This window comes from Lontra canadensis, unplaced genomic scaffold, assembly GCF_010015895.1.
Source record: "Lontra canadensis isolate GAN:19392208 unplaced genomic scaffold, GSC_riverotter_1.0 scaffold38, whole genome shotgun sequence".
Classification (NCBI taxonomy): Eukaryota; Metazoa; Chordata; class Mammalia; order Carnivora; family Mustelidae; genus Lontra; species Lontra canadensis.
The window spans coordinates 9777980-9791813 of NW_022631032.1; the positions used below are offsets into that span (position 1 = coordinate 9777980).

Consider the following 13834-nt stretch of genomic DNA (forward strand, 5'->3'; position numbering starts at 1 on the left):
AGAAAGTCAGCTACATCTTCTGTTCTTCTGAGTAATGGCCTTATGCAGAAGAGGTCCTGTAGTGCTCTGCAGTGTAGTGTTCCTGTTCCTCACAGCCTGGTGCTTCCAGTAGCATCTCTATTGTGTGCTGAGTGTTTTCTGCTGTTGTGCCCTGGCTACTTTATCCTTCAGATCAATATAGCCCACAGAGGCTCTCTTTGCCTGTTGTGGGCAGTGTTTGGTCCCTGGCCTGAATATGGTGTGTTTTAACTAGATGTGCTCTGGTCTACTTACGAAATGAGATCTGTTGCTGTTGTCACCAGAACCGAGGCCTCACAGAACTCCTGGGTCAGGAGATACGGTGCTGGTCAGGGGTTTGGGCTGGTCATCTGGGTGAGGAGGCCTGCTGTGGTGGGACTGAGGCAAGTGCAACTGGGAAGGATGGATCCACAAGAGTGTGGGGGGCAGGGCTTGGTATAAGCAAGTTACATGTGAGTGCTAATGCTGTGTTCATTCCCTCAGGTGGCTCTGGTTTATGCTGAAGGATAGGGAAGGGAAGTGGTGCCTTGCAGTTCCTTTTTTTCCCCCATGAGGTTTCTCTGTGAGGGCTGCCTCTCTGGAACTCTTGCCACTGCTGCGAGTTGAGCAAGTAGCTTCCCCATTGTGCGCGTAGGCACTCTAAAGATCTCTGTTTTCATTCTGTATTTCCTTGGGCTGTTTGTTCCACCTTGTTTCTAAGAGTAGCCCCCATGCCTCTGGACTTTCCCTGAGCCAAGCCCACTGCCTTTAGAATTGCAGACTTTAAGCCCCACTGGCTGGTTGCAGGAACTTATGAAATGGGACTCTCTTGCTTTTCTTGCTGGTTACTATGTGGACTCCTTTTCCCCTGGTGCTCTTCTGTGTTACAAGTTTGTATTTTATTCTTCTGTGCTGTAGCGGCTCCCTCTGTACTGCAAAGGCCATGATTTGTTTCTCTCCTAAGCTTCATCTCTGCAATTCCCTCCAGTGTGGTGGCTTTTCTAGCTTTAGTTCTGGAGTTTGTTCTACCAGTCTTCAGATTCATTTCTGGAGTATTTAATTTTGGAGAATTTGATAGTTATCTGTTGTATTCGTGGGACTGGGTGATCTTCTCTTCCTATTCTGCTGTCATCTTCCCCTCCAACAGTCATAGACTTTAATGCTGAAAGTAGTTTGAAGATCATCTAGTCAGATTCTTTATATAATATAATCTTTTCACCATCCCTTATATAGTGTAGTTTCTCTGACCAAATACATTCAGTACTCGGGGAAGTACTCGACCTTTAGAAGTAGCATGTTTTCACTTTTGGCAAGCACATATTTAAATTTTGATATAAAATGTATTTAAAAATTCAAACTAGCCTTTTATGACTTCTGCCCATGTGGTTGTCCATTCTCATTTTGAATAAGTACCCATTCAGTCTACCCTTCATTGTACGTGTCAAATATTCAGATAGTTGAGATAGAGCTATCATAACTCTTCTTAGTTTACTTTTCTTTTAGCCAAACAGTTCCCTGGGGATTAAACAAAAAGTTCCTATTTTGTATTGTATAGACTACTAAAATTATTAAGTTACTAAAGAAACTTGAAAAGCCACATAGAGTTTATTCCTCTTTGTTTAGGCAACTAAGTCCATTTTAAAAAACACAAATTTGGAGCCTGGCTGGTTCAGTTGGTAGAGCATGCAACTCTTGATCTCAGGGTTGTGAGTTCGAGCTCCACACTGGGTGTAGAAATTACTTGTAAGTGTGATCTTTAAAAACAAATAAATAAAACCCCAAATTCCTAATTTATTATCAGTACTATTTCATAAGTGGATAAATATTTCACCAACAAAAAATAAGAATGATGATTTCAGAATAAAGAATGATTAGCTTACTGATCCCTCATACATGCATTTTTTTGCCGTTCCAACTTCTATATAAAATAATCATTTTGCCATTTCGTCATTACTGTTAATGACCAACATTAGGGAGCAGTATGTAGGAACACTAAACATGAGATGAAGTATAACAAAGTACTCGTATAGGTTAAAAATGGTTTTACAGGATAGTTAGGGAGCAATATAGACAGTAGTTTCTGTGAAAAACATGCAATTTTTGATGACCATATCTTCAGTATCATCCAGTATAGAGCAGGGCTCTTGAGAAGCAAGATAAATATAATCATGGAACTGTCATGTTTCTGTTTTAAAGAACATTAGTCCCAGCAGCCAGACCATGGTATTATTTTTAATTCCAAGAGTCATAATTTGTTAAGGATACCGATAAACCTGAGCATCACTTTCAAACGCATAAGTTATATGAAATAATTGCATCAATTAAGGGAGAAGGGCACATGGCATTTGAAATAGTCTCCTGTGTGTTAGGGAACAGGGCGGGTTGTGGAGAAGGTAGAAGGAGGTAGAGACTATATGGGGGGAATTTCAGAGAATGTATCAGAAGCATGGGCAGAAATAAGAGAAACAATGAAGCACATAGAGTAAAACTGTAAAGAGTAATTTCTTCACCTGTGTAGACATTATCTAAATAAGCACAGATGTCATGATACAGACGTAGTCACAAATGAACTGTATCCCTTCCTCCTAAACAGGAGTTTCTGTTCCATCCTTATGCCCAGTATCTTCGTTGGGTAGTCTCTCATGTAGCTGACTGTAAGCATTAAGCAATGCAAGTTGACTCCTGAGGAAAATCACAAGCCTTTTAAAGGTGCAATATTTTGTGAAGTATTTAAAAGAAATGTTGGAAAATTGCTTGATACAGGAAAAACCAGTTGAGTTCTGACCAAGTTAGTCTAATAGTTTATGTGAAGAAAATTAATAAGGGTGATGAGACACACCAGTACTTCAGAAGACTTGAATGTAATCATCATGAGATTACGATTGGTCTTTAAAGGAAGGTTTCAAGCCCTTGGTACTATATACAGATCCATTATACAAATGTACAGTTGACCCTTGAACATGGAAGGGTCGAGTGCCAACCCCTCCACATTCAAAAATCACAGATAACTTTTGACCCCCACAAAACTTACTACTAATAGCTTCCTGTTGACTCTCTTACTGATAACATAAATAGTTGATTAACACATATTTGTTATACGTGCCGTATACTGTATTTTTAAGTAAAGTAAGGTAGGGGGAAGAAAATGTTATTAAAGTCATAAGGAAGAGAAAATACATTTACAGTATTTATTAAAAAAATCCACATAATTAAGTGGACCCACACAGTTCAAACCCATGTTGCTCAAGTGTCAGCTGTATCTCCATGGTCTCAGGTGCATCTCTCTCAGAACTGAGAGATAAGGTATGTCTTTTCACATATTTATGAAACATTCATATTTCTGTTGTGTTTGTTTCTTGTCTATTTTAAAACTGTGTCATGTGTGTCTTACTGATTTGTATACGTTCTTGGTTTTTGGGAGTAGTGAATCTTTGTCATTCACGTATGTTGGGAATGTGTTCTCCCTATATGTGTCTTGTCTTTTTTATTCTTTGTTTAGCTAGTTTATTTTACTTGCTTTTATCCTCAAATTCTAGTCAGTTTTCAGATTTTTCTCAATTCTTGTGTTATATACATGCATACACACAGAGCATTTCAAATTCAACATTGTTTTGTATGAAATACCATCAGTTTATGTATTTGTATTAGAATATACAATTAGAAATGGAATTGGTGAGTGTGGGTATATGGGTGTAATTGGTTTTTAATATATATTGCCAAAAAGTTTTTCTTTCTTTCTTTGTTTTTTTTTTATTTTTAAGATTTGTTTATTTTGAGAGAGATAAAGAGCAAGTGAGCACGCTTATGCAAGTAGGAGGGGCATGAGGAGAGGGCGAGAGAATCCCAAGCAGACTCTGGCTGAGTGCAGGGACACGATGTGGATCTCAGTCTCTGGACCTTGAAATCCCAACCTGAACTGAAACCAAGAGTTGGTTGCTAAACCAACTATATCCCCCGAGGCGCCCCCCAAGCAGTTTTTCCAATTTACATTCCTACCAGAAATATTTTGGGAGTTTAGTTTCTTCACATCTTTGCTAACACTTGATATTGTCAAATTTGAAAAATGTTTTAAAATTTGCCATGTTCCTTTTCATTGAGTTTTTAATTTCACTTAATATGTTTTGTTTCTTAGAGTTCTCTCTGATTCTTCTTCAGATTTTTTGCTCTTTACTCATTTTCAAAAAACCTTTAATTCTTAACGCACATTAACTAAACTTGTTTTATTTTCTGAGTATTACTTGTAATATCTGCAGTTTTTCAAGCCTAGTTCTGATTTCTGGTCTTTTCTGTAGGTTCTTGCTATCTGATAATGAGTGTGTCCTCTAGTTTTTTATTTCTAAAAAGTCTGTTTATGAAATAGTGAGTAAATGGGAGTCATAGAATAATTTTATGGTATATTAAGGCGCTTAAGGCCTTATTATTCAAACCTGTATTGTTTAAATACAGTAGCCAGTAGCCACATTTGTACATTAAATATGAATTTAAGTTAATTAAGTAAAATTAAAATTCAGTTCTTTGCACTAGCCACATACCAAGTTTCTTGAGAACCACTTGTGGAGGGGCACCTGGGTGGTTCAGTGAATTGAGCCTCTGCCTTCGGCTCAGGTCATGATCTCAGGGTCCTGAGGTCAAGCCCTGCATTGGGCTCTCTGCTCGGCAGGGAGCCAGCTTCCTCCTCTCTCTCTGACTGCCTCTCTGCCTACTTGTGATTTCTCTCTCTCTCTGTCAAATAAATAAATAAAATCTTAAAAAAAAAAAAACCACTTGTGGCTAAGAGGCAGTTGTACTGGATAGCATAGAATAGACTATTTCCATTTTTAAAGAGTTTTATTGGGTAGCGCTGCTTTAGACAGTTACAACCATTTGTATTATGTTAAAAAAGTATCATATCTCTTTGTGAATCTATTTTTTAAAGTAGGTTACTTTCTAAGGTAGCTGAAGGTTTTGAGGTGGATAGTGCCAGGAAATTAAATAAGAAGCTATATTGCTCTTTAGGAGAAAGATGAAGAATTGCCAAAGTAGAATAGTGTGAGTGGGATAGAGAGGAGGTGACAGTTGGCAGCCGAAGGATATGAGGTCCTTGGTATCTTTTTGGGAAGTGAGTTAGGGGAGGAAAGTGGAGTCAAGTGACTTTTCAAATAACTCTGTGGATCCTGGCTCATATGCTTTAATGCATATAGCACCAACTCATGTAGACCATTAGGAAAAAAAGGTAAAAATACTAGAGAAAAGGAACACCCAGTAAGTTTAGGTTTAAAAAGTTGAAATTTGAAGTACCTTGTGGAAAAGGGAGGTGACTTAACTTGGTGGAAATACTGCAGAAGCAACCTCTGGTCAGTAGAGAATTTTCTAACAGCCACAGTTGTGCAGAGTAGCAGTTGGCTGCTTTAGGAGATAGTGAATTTTCTTAAATCCTTGGTATGTGATCATATGGTGGGAAATTAACTTTGCTAGATTATGAGAAGTTTCAGATGTTATTAAGTGATCTTTAATATCTATACATTTGGGATTTGTGATGAGAAGATTTGATATTCAGTTCTGACTATATCTTTATTTCTCATTAATGAAACCTTCTTTGTTTCTTTTTTACATGTTTATAAAATTGGACTGAATTGTTAATTTATAATTTAATTGGTATATTCATTTATAATTTAATTGGTATATAACATAAAATTCTTAGTACAGACTACGTTTGAACAACTACAGGATTTTTGGACCTTTTTAAAACAAAGATATTAAAAAATATAAAAGATATTTACTGAGAAATGTATTTGATAAACTCTCTGGTGGTAAACGTTAGTTAAATATACACTTTAGTTAAATATGAATCTTATCTGTGGGATCTGTAGCACTTTGTATAGTGTGAGATGACTTGCAAATTATAGAAATCTTAAGTTTGTTGTGGACATACTATATTTAGAAAATAAGAAAATGTACTGGAATGTTAAATGTAAAGGATATACATATGTAACATATATATATGGACATACTATGTATGGCTGTATACAATGTAGTAATAAGTATAAATGTAAAGAGAGTTTTTTCAGTACAAATATAAAATTGCTCCTTTTTTCTACCCCCCTTTTTAGGATGTGTTTAGCTTTCAAATATCTCCTAATATGAATCCTATCAAAATAAATGAACTGGCAATCCAAAAACGTTTGACTATTCATGGGAAAGAAGATGAAGTTAGTCCCTATGACTATGTGTTGCAAGTAAGTGGGAGAGTAGAATATGTGTTTGGTGATCAGCCACTCATTCAGTTCCAGGTATGTGTATTAACTATCACTTTTCCAAAGATATATGTGAGTGTGTGTGCGTGTGTGTATGTACGTGTGTTTTAATAATTTAAACTTCTGATAAAAATAAATTATTATAGTTAAGCATTTAGAACCTACAGAAAATTATACAAAATTAAGTAATAGCAATCCTACCCACCTCTGAGATTACCATTGTTAAAATTTTGGCATGTTTTTGTTGTTTACTTGCAGTTATATATTTTTGGTATAATGATTATATTAATGTGTGTATCTAAATGTTTCCTTTCTATTTTTTTGGTTGTTTCAGTGTTACCATTTCCTGTGACATAATGAACTTTTTTTTTTTTTTTAAGATTTTATTTATTTATTTGCAAGAGAGGGAGAGAGCATTAGCAGTGGGGGCGGGCAGAGGAAGATGGAAAGGCAGACTCCCTGCTGAGCAGGAAGCCTGACATGGGGCTCATCCCAGGACCCTGGGATCATGACCTGAGCTGAAGGCAGATGCTTAACCAACTGAGCTACCCAGGCATTCCAGCATAATGAATTATTAATAAAACTTGCTAAAGCTGCCTACTGTTTTATCACGTAAACATAATAATTAGGTAGGAAATATTCTGGAGGAAATAAAATACAAGATTTTTTGACTAGGTGTGCCTGGGTGGCTCAGTGGTTGAGTGTCTGCCTTTGGTTCAAGTCATGATCCCAGGGTTCTGGGATGAGCCCCATGTCAGGCTTCCTGCTCAGCAGGGAGTCTGCCTTTCCATCTTCCTCTGCCCGCCACATTAGGCTCCTTGCTTTGCAGGAAGCCTGTTTCTCCCTCTCCCATTCCCTGTGCTTGTGTTCTCTCTCTCTCTCTCTTTCTGTCAAATAAAATCTTCAAAAAAAAAAAAGATTTTTTGATTAAATGGTCACTAATTAAATGGTAAATAAACTTATTTGTGATTATCAGTTAACAGGGTCTTGTACATTTTCATTTTGAATTAGAAAACTTTTCAGTTCAGTCTAACATTTATATGTGTAATTGCCTTTCCCTCTGTTTTTTGTTATTTCCATATATGGTAGGAATTTTTAAAGCATTAGGTCTGTTCATCCTCAAAAGCTTTCCTCCATCTTTGACATACCTATTTCCATGCAATCACAAGTTCCTTGAGGATATTGCCCCAGATTGTTTTTGGAGTTAAGTAGGGTTTAAATAAGGTAAATGAGGGGCACCTGGGTGGCTCAGTCAGTTAAATGGCTGCCTGTCATGGTCCTTGGCTCGTGGGATCCAGCCCTGTGTTAGGCTACCTCCTCGGCTGGGAGTCTGCTTCTCCTCCCCTGCTTGTGTGCTCTGTCTGTCTCTGTCAAATAAATAAAATCTTAAATAAATAAATAAATAAATAAATAAATCTGCAGTGCAACACCTCTCTCCCACCATGATCTGGTCAAATAGGATCTTGGATGTGATTATCAGTTAACAAGGTCTTAATACATTTTCACATCCTTATACAATAGGATCTGATTACTCTTGTGATTTTTATTTTTTTGTTTTAAAGAGGGATAGAGGCATGCCAGATATTAAGTGATGGCTGAGAAAAGCTGTGATTTTGGGGTGCCTCAGTGGCTCAGCCATTAAGCACCTCTGGCTCAGGTCATGATCCCAGTGTCCTGGGGTCAAGCCCCACATTGGGCTCCCTGCTCAGTGGGAAGCCTGCTGCTCCCTCTTCCACTCCCACTGCTTGTATTCTCTCTCTTGCTGTCTCTCTCCCTCTGTGTCAAATAAATAAATAAAATGCCCCCCGCCCAAAAACCAACCAGGAGCTTTGATTTTTTTTTTTTAACTTAATTAGTGGAGGGCGTATTGTTTTGCCAAAACTAGGATTTATGGGGTTTTTTTGAGATTGTGTTTTAGGATTTGTTATTATAAAGAAAAATAAAGAGTTGTATACATTTTTGTACAAGGTCTTGTGAGAGAGAAAGTATACCATGTAGGTAAAGGAATGTGAAGGAAGTAGAATGATACATATTTCATGTGTTTGATTGAATATATTTATCATAATATGTGATTTCTACTTACAGACCATTCTGGATTTTTTTTAATTTCAAAAAGTATTTTGTGGTTCTGAATTTAATGTAATATGCTGAATCTATATAGGAAATTTATTCTTCTGAGGAATATATTAAGTTTCTTTCTATTCAGTTTGTTAGGCATCCCTGGTAATGTGAATAACCATCCCTTTCCTTATATGCCTTTGGAGAGTTGTCCTGGTCTCATGGAAATAGAAGAGAGTTTCAAGCTGAGATGGTCAAATGTTTTTGTAAGGGAGATAGTAATGGTTGTCTTCTGGAGCCCTGTTCTGTAAAGGTACTAGGTCGACCTCAGGGATCCATGGGAAGGTCTAAGATGACCACCTCAGGATGTGAAGAAATGGCTACATGTGTACTACATGTCTACTTTTCCTGACTGATCAGAGCTTATACTGTGATATCACAGTCTTTACCAGTACGTGTGTCAAGTCCCACCCTTGGGATGGTGAGCCACTTGGTCAAAATGTCAGGTATTAAGTGCAAAGAGAAGACAAAACATCGAGCCTGAGGTACATATTTCTTAAAGGTTTAGCAAAAAAAAAAAAGAGGGAGAGAGAGAGAAACAGGTAGATTTAAGATGCCAGGTATGTAACTTAGCTCTTCTTTTAGTTCTTTCATCTGTTAAAGGGAAGAAAATCTCTCTTACCAGAGTTGTTAGGAAAATTAGTTAGTTCTTCGGGTGCCCGGGTGGCTCAGTCGGTTAAGTGTCTGCCTTCAGCTCAGGTCATGATCCCGGGGTCCTGGGATCAAGCCACATGTTGGCCTCCCTGCTTAGCAGGGAGCTTTCTTATCCCTCTGCCTCTGCCACTCCCCCTGCTTGTGCTCTCTCTGTCTCTCTCAAATAAATAAAATCTTTAAAAAAAGAAAAAAAAAAGTAGCTAGTTATTAGGTACTTAGGTGTTCAATTAATGGTAGCTATTTTATGTTGTGATTTTAATTTCTCATATTCTTAACATTAGTTGTTAAGATATATTTTCATAGTACATTGGTATAGTGATGTTCATTTAATATTATTCTTCTGTCAATTTAAGTATTTGCTTGAAAATCTTTACCTTACTCTTTGTTGCCACTGTAGTATATTCGGAACTGTGTAATGAACAGGACCTTGCCCCATTTTATGCTTGTGGAATGTTGCAAGATCAAGAAGATGTATGAGCAGGAAATGATTGCCATAGAGGCTGCCATAAATCGAAATTCATCAAACCTTCCTCTTCCTTTACCACCAAAGAAAATGCGAATTATTTCTGTAAGTTTCACGTGTGAACCTTTGGTAACCCCAAAAAGCATATAATTTTGTTAGGTTGTGTGCTTAAGCCTCACATATTTTCTCTGCTCACTTCTCATTCTGTGAAAACCAGTGCACATTAGCCGAAGATCCGTTACCATTTATTGGTAATTATCTATTACTATTCTTTTTCCTCAGCTCAAGGAAATGTAAATATGCGATTTCTGGTTTTGGCATTCTTTTGGTATCACAGAAAAATGACACCAAATTAGAAATTTCTTGAGAGTTCAGGTGAACATAAACTTCAATGAGCAATTTGAGACGTTCTAGTAAAAAAGATGTTCAGAAATAGTTGATGTTCTTGTGTATTTAATTTATGTCCGTTTAGTTTATGCTAGCGCTTTTGGTATAACTTGCCTTCTTATTGAATACTTTTAGAATTTAAATATATCAAAGATACCATTTTTTCCCCAGAATGTAATATATTTATATAAAGCAATTCCTATGTTTCTGTTTATTGATTGGAATAGTTAACATTTTTTAATAGTTACTCATTTTTAACAAGTTGTCTGTTTAATCTCTCCTTGATGATTAAGATATTAGCTCTGTATTAATTTAAGTGGTCAATTCTTAATTCATCCAAAGCTTTAATACTATTTGTTTATGGTGTTTAGTTTAGTGAACCTCTTGGCAGTATTGGAATGCTGCCTGTATTTTGCTGGAAGAACTAAGTGGTAGTGGTTGTTATGCTTCATTTAGTATATGGGATTTTCAGCTGTTAGTTCAGAGGTCTATTTTCATTATATTGCCAGTGGACATGAGAACAGATAAGATGATTTCATTGCTAGCATAGAATATTTATGTCTTTAATTAAAATACTTTATTTCATTCTTTTGCAGCATGTTTGGGAAAATAACAACCCTTTCCAGATTGTCTTGGTTAAGGGAAATAAACTTAACACAGAAGAAAGTGTAAAAGTGAGTACTTGTTAAGATTCAAGTTTTTTAAAATCTGTTCCATTGTTACTATTATTTTTAAAAGATTTACTTATTTGCTTTAGAGCGAGAAAGAGCCCTGGTGCACTAGAGCAGGGGGAGGGGCATTGGGAGAGGGAGAGAAGCTGACCCCATGCTGAACCTGGAGCCAAATGTGGCCTGATCCCAGGACTCAAGACCATAATCTGAGTGGAAACCAAGAGGTGGCCACTCAACCAACTGAGTCACCCACGTGCCCCTATCTACTCCATTATTTGAATAACTCACTGATACGCTTAATGAATGTCACACTGGAGATTAAATTTTCCCTATATTGGTCAGTTACCCAAGACAGAATATGGTGACTTAAAGTTAGACAAGAATTTTTTTTTTAAATCTTTTTTTTTTTTTAAAGATTTTATTTATTTATTTGACAGAGAGAGATCACAAGTAGGCAGAGAGGCAGGCAGAGACAGAGGGGGAAGCAGGCTCCCTGCTGAGCAGAGAGCCCGACGCGGGGCTCAATCCCAGGACCCTGAGATCATGACCCGAGCCGAAGGAAGAGGCTCAACTGACTAAGCCACCCAGGCGCCCCAAGAATTTTTGTTTTTAAAGGATTCTTTGAATAGTTGGAGATGTACTGGATATAGTAACATTTTTCTGTATGTATTGTGTAAAAGAACTTGCTTTAGATCAGGAATTCAGCCAATACAATATAAGCCAAAACTATAGGTCATAGGTTCCTATGCAAGCTCAGCCTCCTTTGTCAGCCTTGTTTAGAGCTACACTTGGCCTCCTTTCTCAGACCTTTCCTTTTCTTTTAAACTTGCTGAACACAGAGAAAATGCAGTATCATTTCTTGGAAGGAAATAGATGACTACATTATGGACCACAAGTTGTTAACTCTTGAAAATTTATTACATAACCCCATACAATTAAGTAAAGATTTAACAAGGCATTTTGTCTCAAAGTGTAAAACAGTTTTCCCCAGTTGTGCTTGGCAGGAAATTAAGTGAATAGTTTTGTGACCCAAGAAAGAGATTCACTTAGTTTGAGATATTTGCTGGCTTGAGGATATATTCAGGAGCACCTTGCCAAAGATTGTCAATGGCTTGCTTTTATAAGTGGACTTTAAAGATTCTTTGGTTAGCTGTCATTAAAGTAGGGATTTTTTTTTTTTTTGCTCTTATTTCCTCAGCTAGGATTTAATTTTTAATGAGTATGCTAATGGCCAATTCTATTTTTTATTTAACTTAAACTTTCCTTACTAATTTTTGTCTACTTGCAAAAGTACAACATGTTTGTTGGGACAAGTAAAATAGTCCAAACACCATTAAAGAAAAAAGTTACTGATCTTTTTTCCATTTTAAATTGGCTTGAGAAGCTTTCCTCTTATCAATTTTCTGAATAAGCTTATATAGGATTGGTATTATTTCTTCCTTAAATGTTTGGTACGATTTACTCCCAAGTCATCTGACCCTGGTGTTTTCTTTGTGGGGAAGTTTTTTTTCCCTAAAGATATTATTTATTTGAGAGAGAGAATGCATGAGCATGAGAAGGGGAGAGGGGTAGAAGGAGAGGGAGAAGCTGACTCCACTGAGCAGGAAGCCTATTTGTGGGTCTGGATCCCAGGACCGTGGTATCATGACCTGAGCCCAAGGCAGATGCTTAACTGATGGAGCCACCAGGTGCCCTGTGTGGGAAGGTTTTTATTAAGAAATTTAATTTCTTTTTTTTTTTTTTCTTAAAGATTCATTTATTTATTTGAGAGAGAGGCAGAGTGAGCTAGTGTGGGGGGAAGGGGCAGAGGGGAGGGAGAGAGAGAATTTCAGACAGACCCCCCATTGAGCGCAGAGCCTGATGCAGCACAACTTTGAGATCATGACCTGAGCTGAAAGGAACAGTCAGGCTTAACAGACTGAGCCACCCAGGCACCCCTAGGAATTTAATTTCTTTAATGGATATATGGATAGTCAGGTTTTCTATTTCTTTATGTCAGTTTTGATAATTTTTGTCCTTTGAAGAATTTAAGTTGTTACATTTTTGGCATTAAGTTTATAGCCTCTTACGTTAGTTTTTCCATTACTGTTTGACAAATTACCACAAACATAGCAGCTTGAACGCCTATTTGTTAGCTTGCATTTCTGTTGGTCAGAAGTCTGGGCATGGTGTGGCTGGATTTTCTGCTTATGTTTTTGCAAGGTTGAAATCCAGTGTTAGTTGGGTTGTTTTTGTTCCTAAAGGCTCTAGGGAAGAAGTTGCTACCAAGGGGATTCAAGTTATTGGCCATATTCAGTTCCTTGAAGTTGTAGAACTAAGGTTCTCATTTTTTTGCTGGGTCTTGGTAGGGGATTGACTGGGGATTACTCTCAGTTACTAGAGACGTCTTTCAAGGCTGGTTTTGTGGCTCTCTCTATTTCTAACTCTATAGAAATGGAGAATTTCTCAAGCATCAGATCCTTCTCACTCTTTGAATTTCTTGCCAGGAAGAACCTCGTCCCTTTTTAGAGACTCACCAATGGATCAGGCCCATGAAAGATAGTCTCCCTTCCTTGAAGTCATCTGTGTTAAGTAGTATAACCTAATCACAGGAGTGAAATCCATTATATTTAGAGTCCCTGAGATCTTAAAGAGCACGTGAATGTCTTGACCCTGTGAATGTGCTTAGAATTCTGGAGCATATTCCTTCCTAATTGGTCCTTTCTTAGCCTTGTAGTGTTTCACTTTTCAGGTATGCATCTTTTTTTTTTTTTTTTTTTAAGATTTTATTTATTTATTTGACAGATAGAGATCACAAGTAGACAGAGAGGCAGGCAGAGAGAGGGGGATGGGGGAAGCAGGCTCCCGCTGAACAGAGAGCCCGATGCGGGTTTCAATCCTAGGACCCTGGGATCATGACCTGAGCTGAAGACAGAGGCTTTAACCCACTGAGCCACCTAGGTGCCCCCTCAGGTATGCATCTTAATATTTAGGAGAAGCCTGAACTCAGTGCTGTCCCAAATCTAGAAGATGACATTAGTGCACACAGAACTCAAGAAGCCCTCTAGTTATAGCTCTAGTGGGTAGGAGGGCTTCTAACCCTCAGAGAGAGCAAGAATTTCTCTGCTTTTTCCCTCTGTTATTTGTTTCCTGTTCTTTGTTCTCATTTGTTCCAGTTTCTAAGAAGTCCTGTGGCAGCAGTAGCAGTGGTGGCAGTGGCAGCAGCAACAACAATGGGGACAGGCCTAAAGTGCAAAGTTGAACCTTCTCTGATTAGAGGAGTTGTATAGAGAATGGGGCAAATCCTCACAGGCTTTTTTTTTTTTTTTCTT

The 13834-nt window shown here is 37.6% G+C and overlaps 1 protein-coding gene across 1 annotated transcript in view; it reads left to right on the forward strand.

Moving 5' to 3' along the window:
- Positions 1-13834, forward strand: part of PIK3CB (phosphatidylinositol-4,5-bisphosphate 3-kinase catalytic subunit beta) — a 198878-nt gene that overhangs the window by 98169 nt on the left and 86875 nt on the right. Inside the window, exons 5-7 of the mRNA XM_032869583.1 lie at positions 6087-6266; positions 9400-9570; positions 10449-10526. Of these exons, the coding sequence (XP_032725474.1) occupies positions 6087-6266; positions 9400-9570; positions 10449-10526 (429 nt within the window). The remainder of the gene's footprint in view (positions 1-6086; positions 6267-9399; positions 9571-10448; positions 10527-13834) is intronic.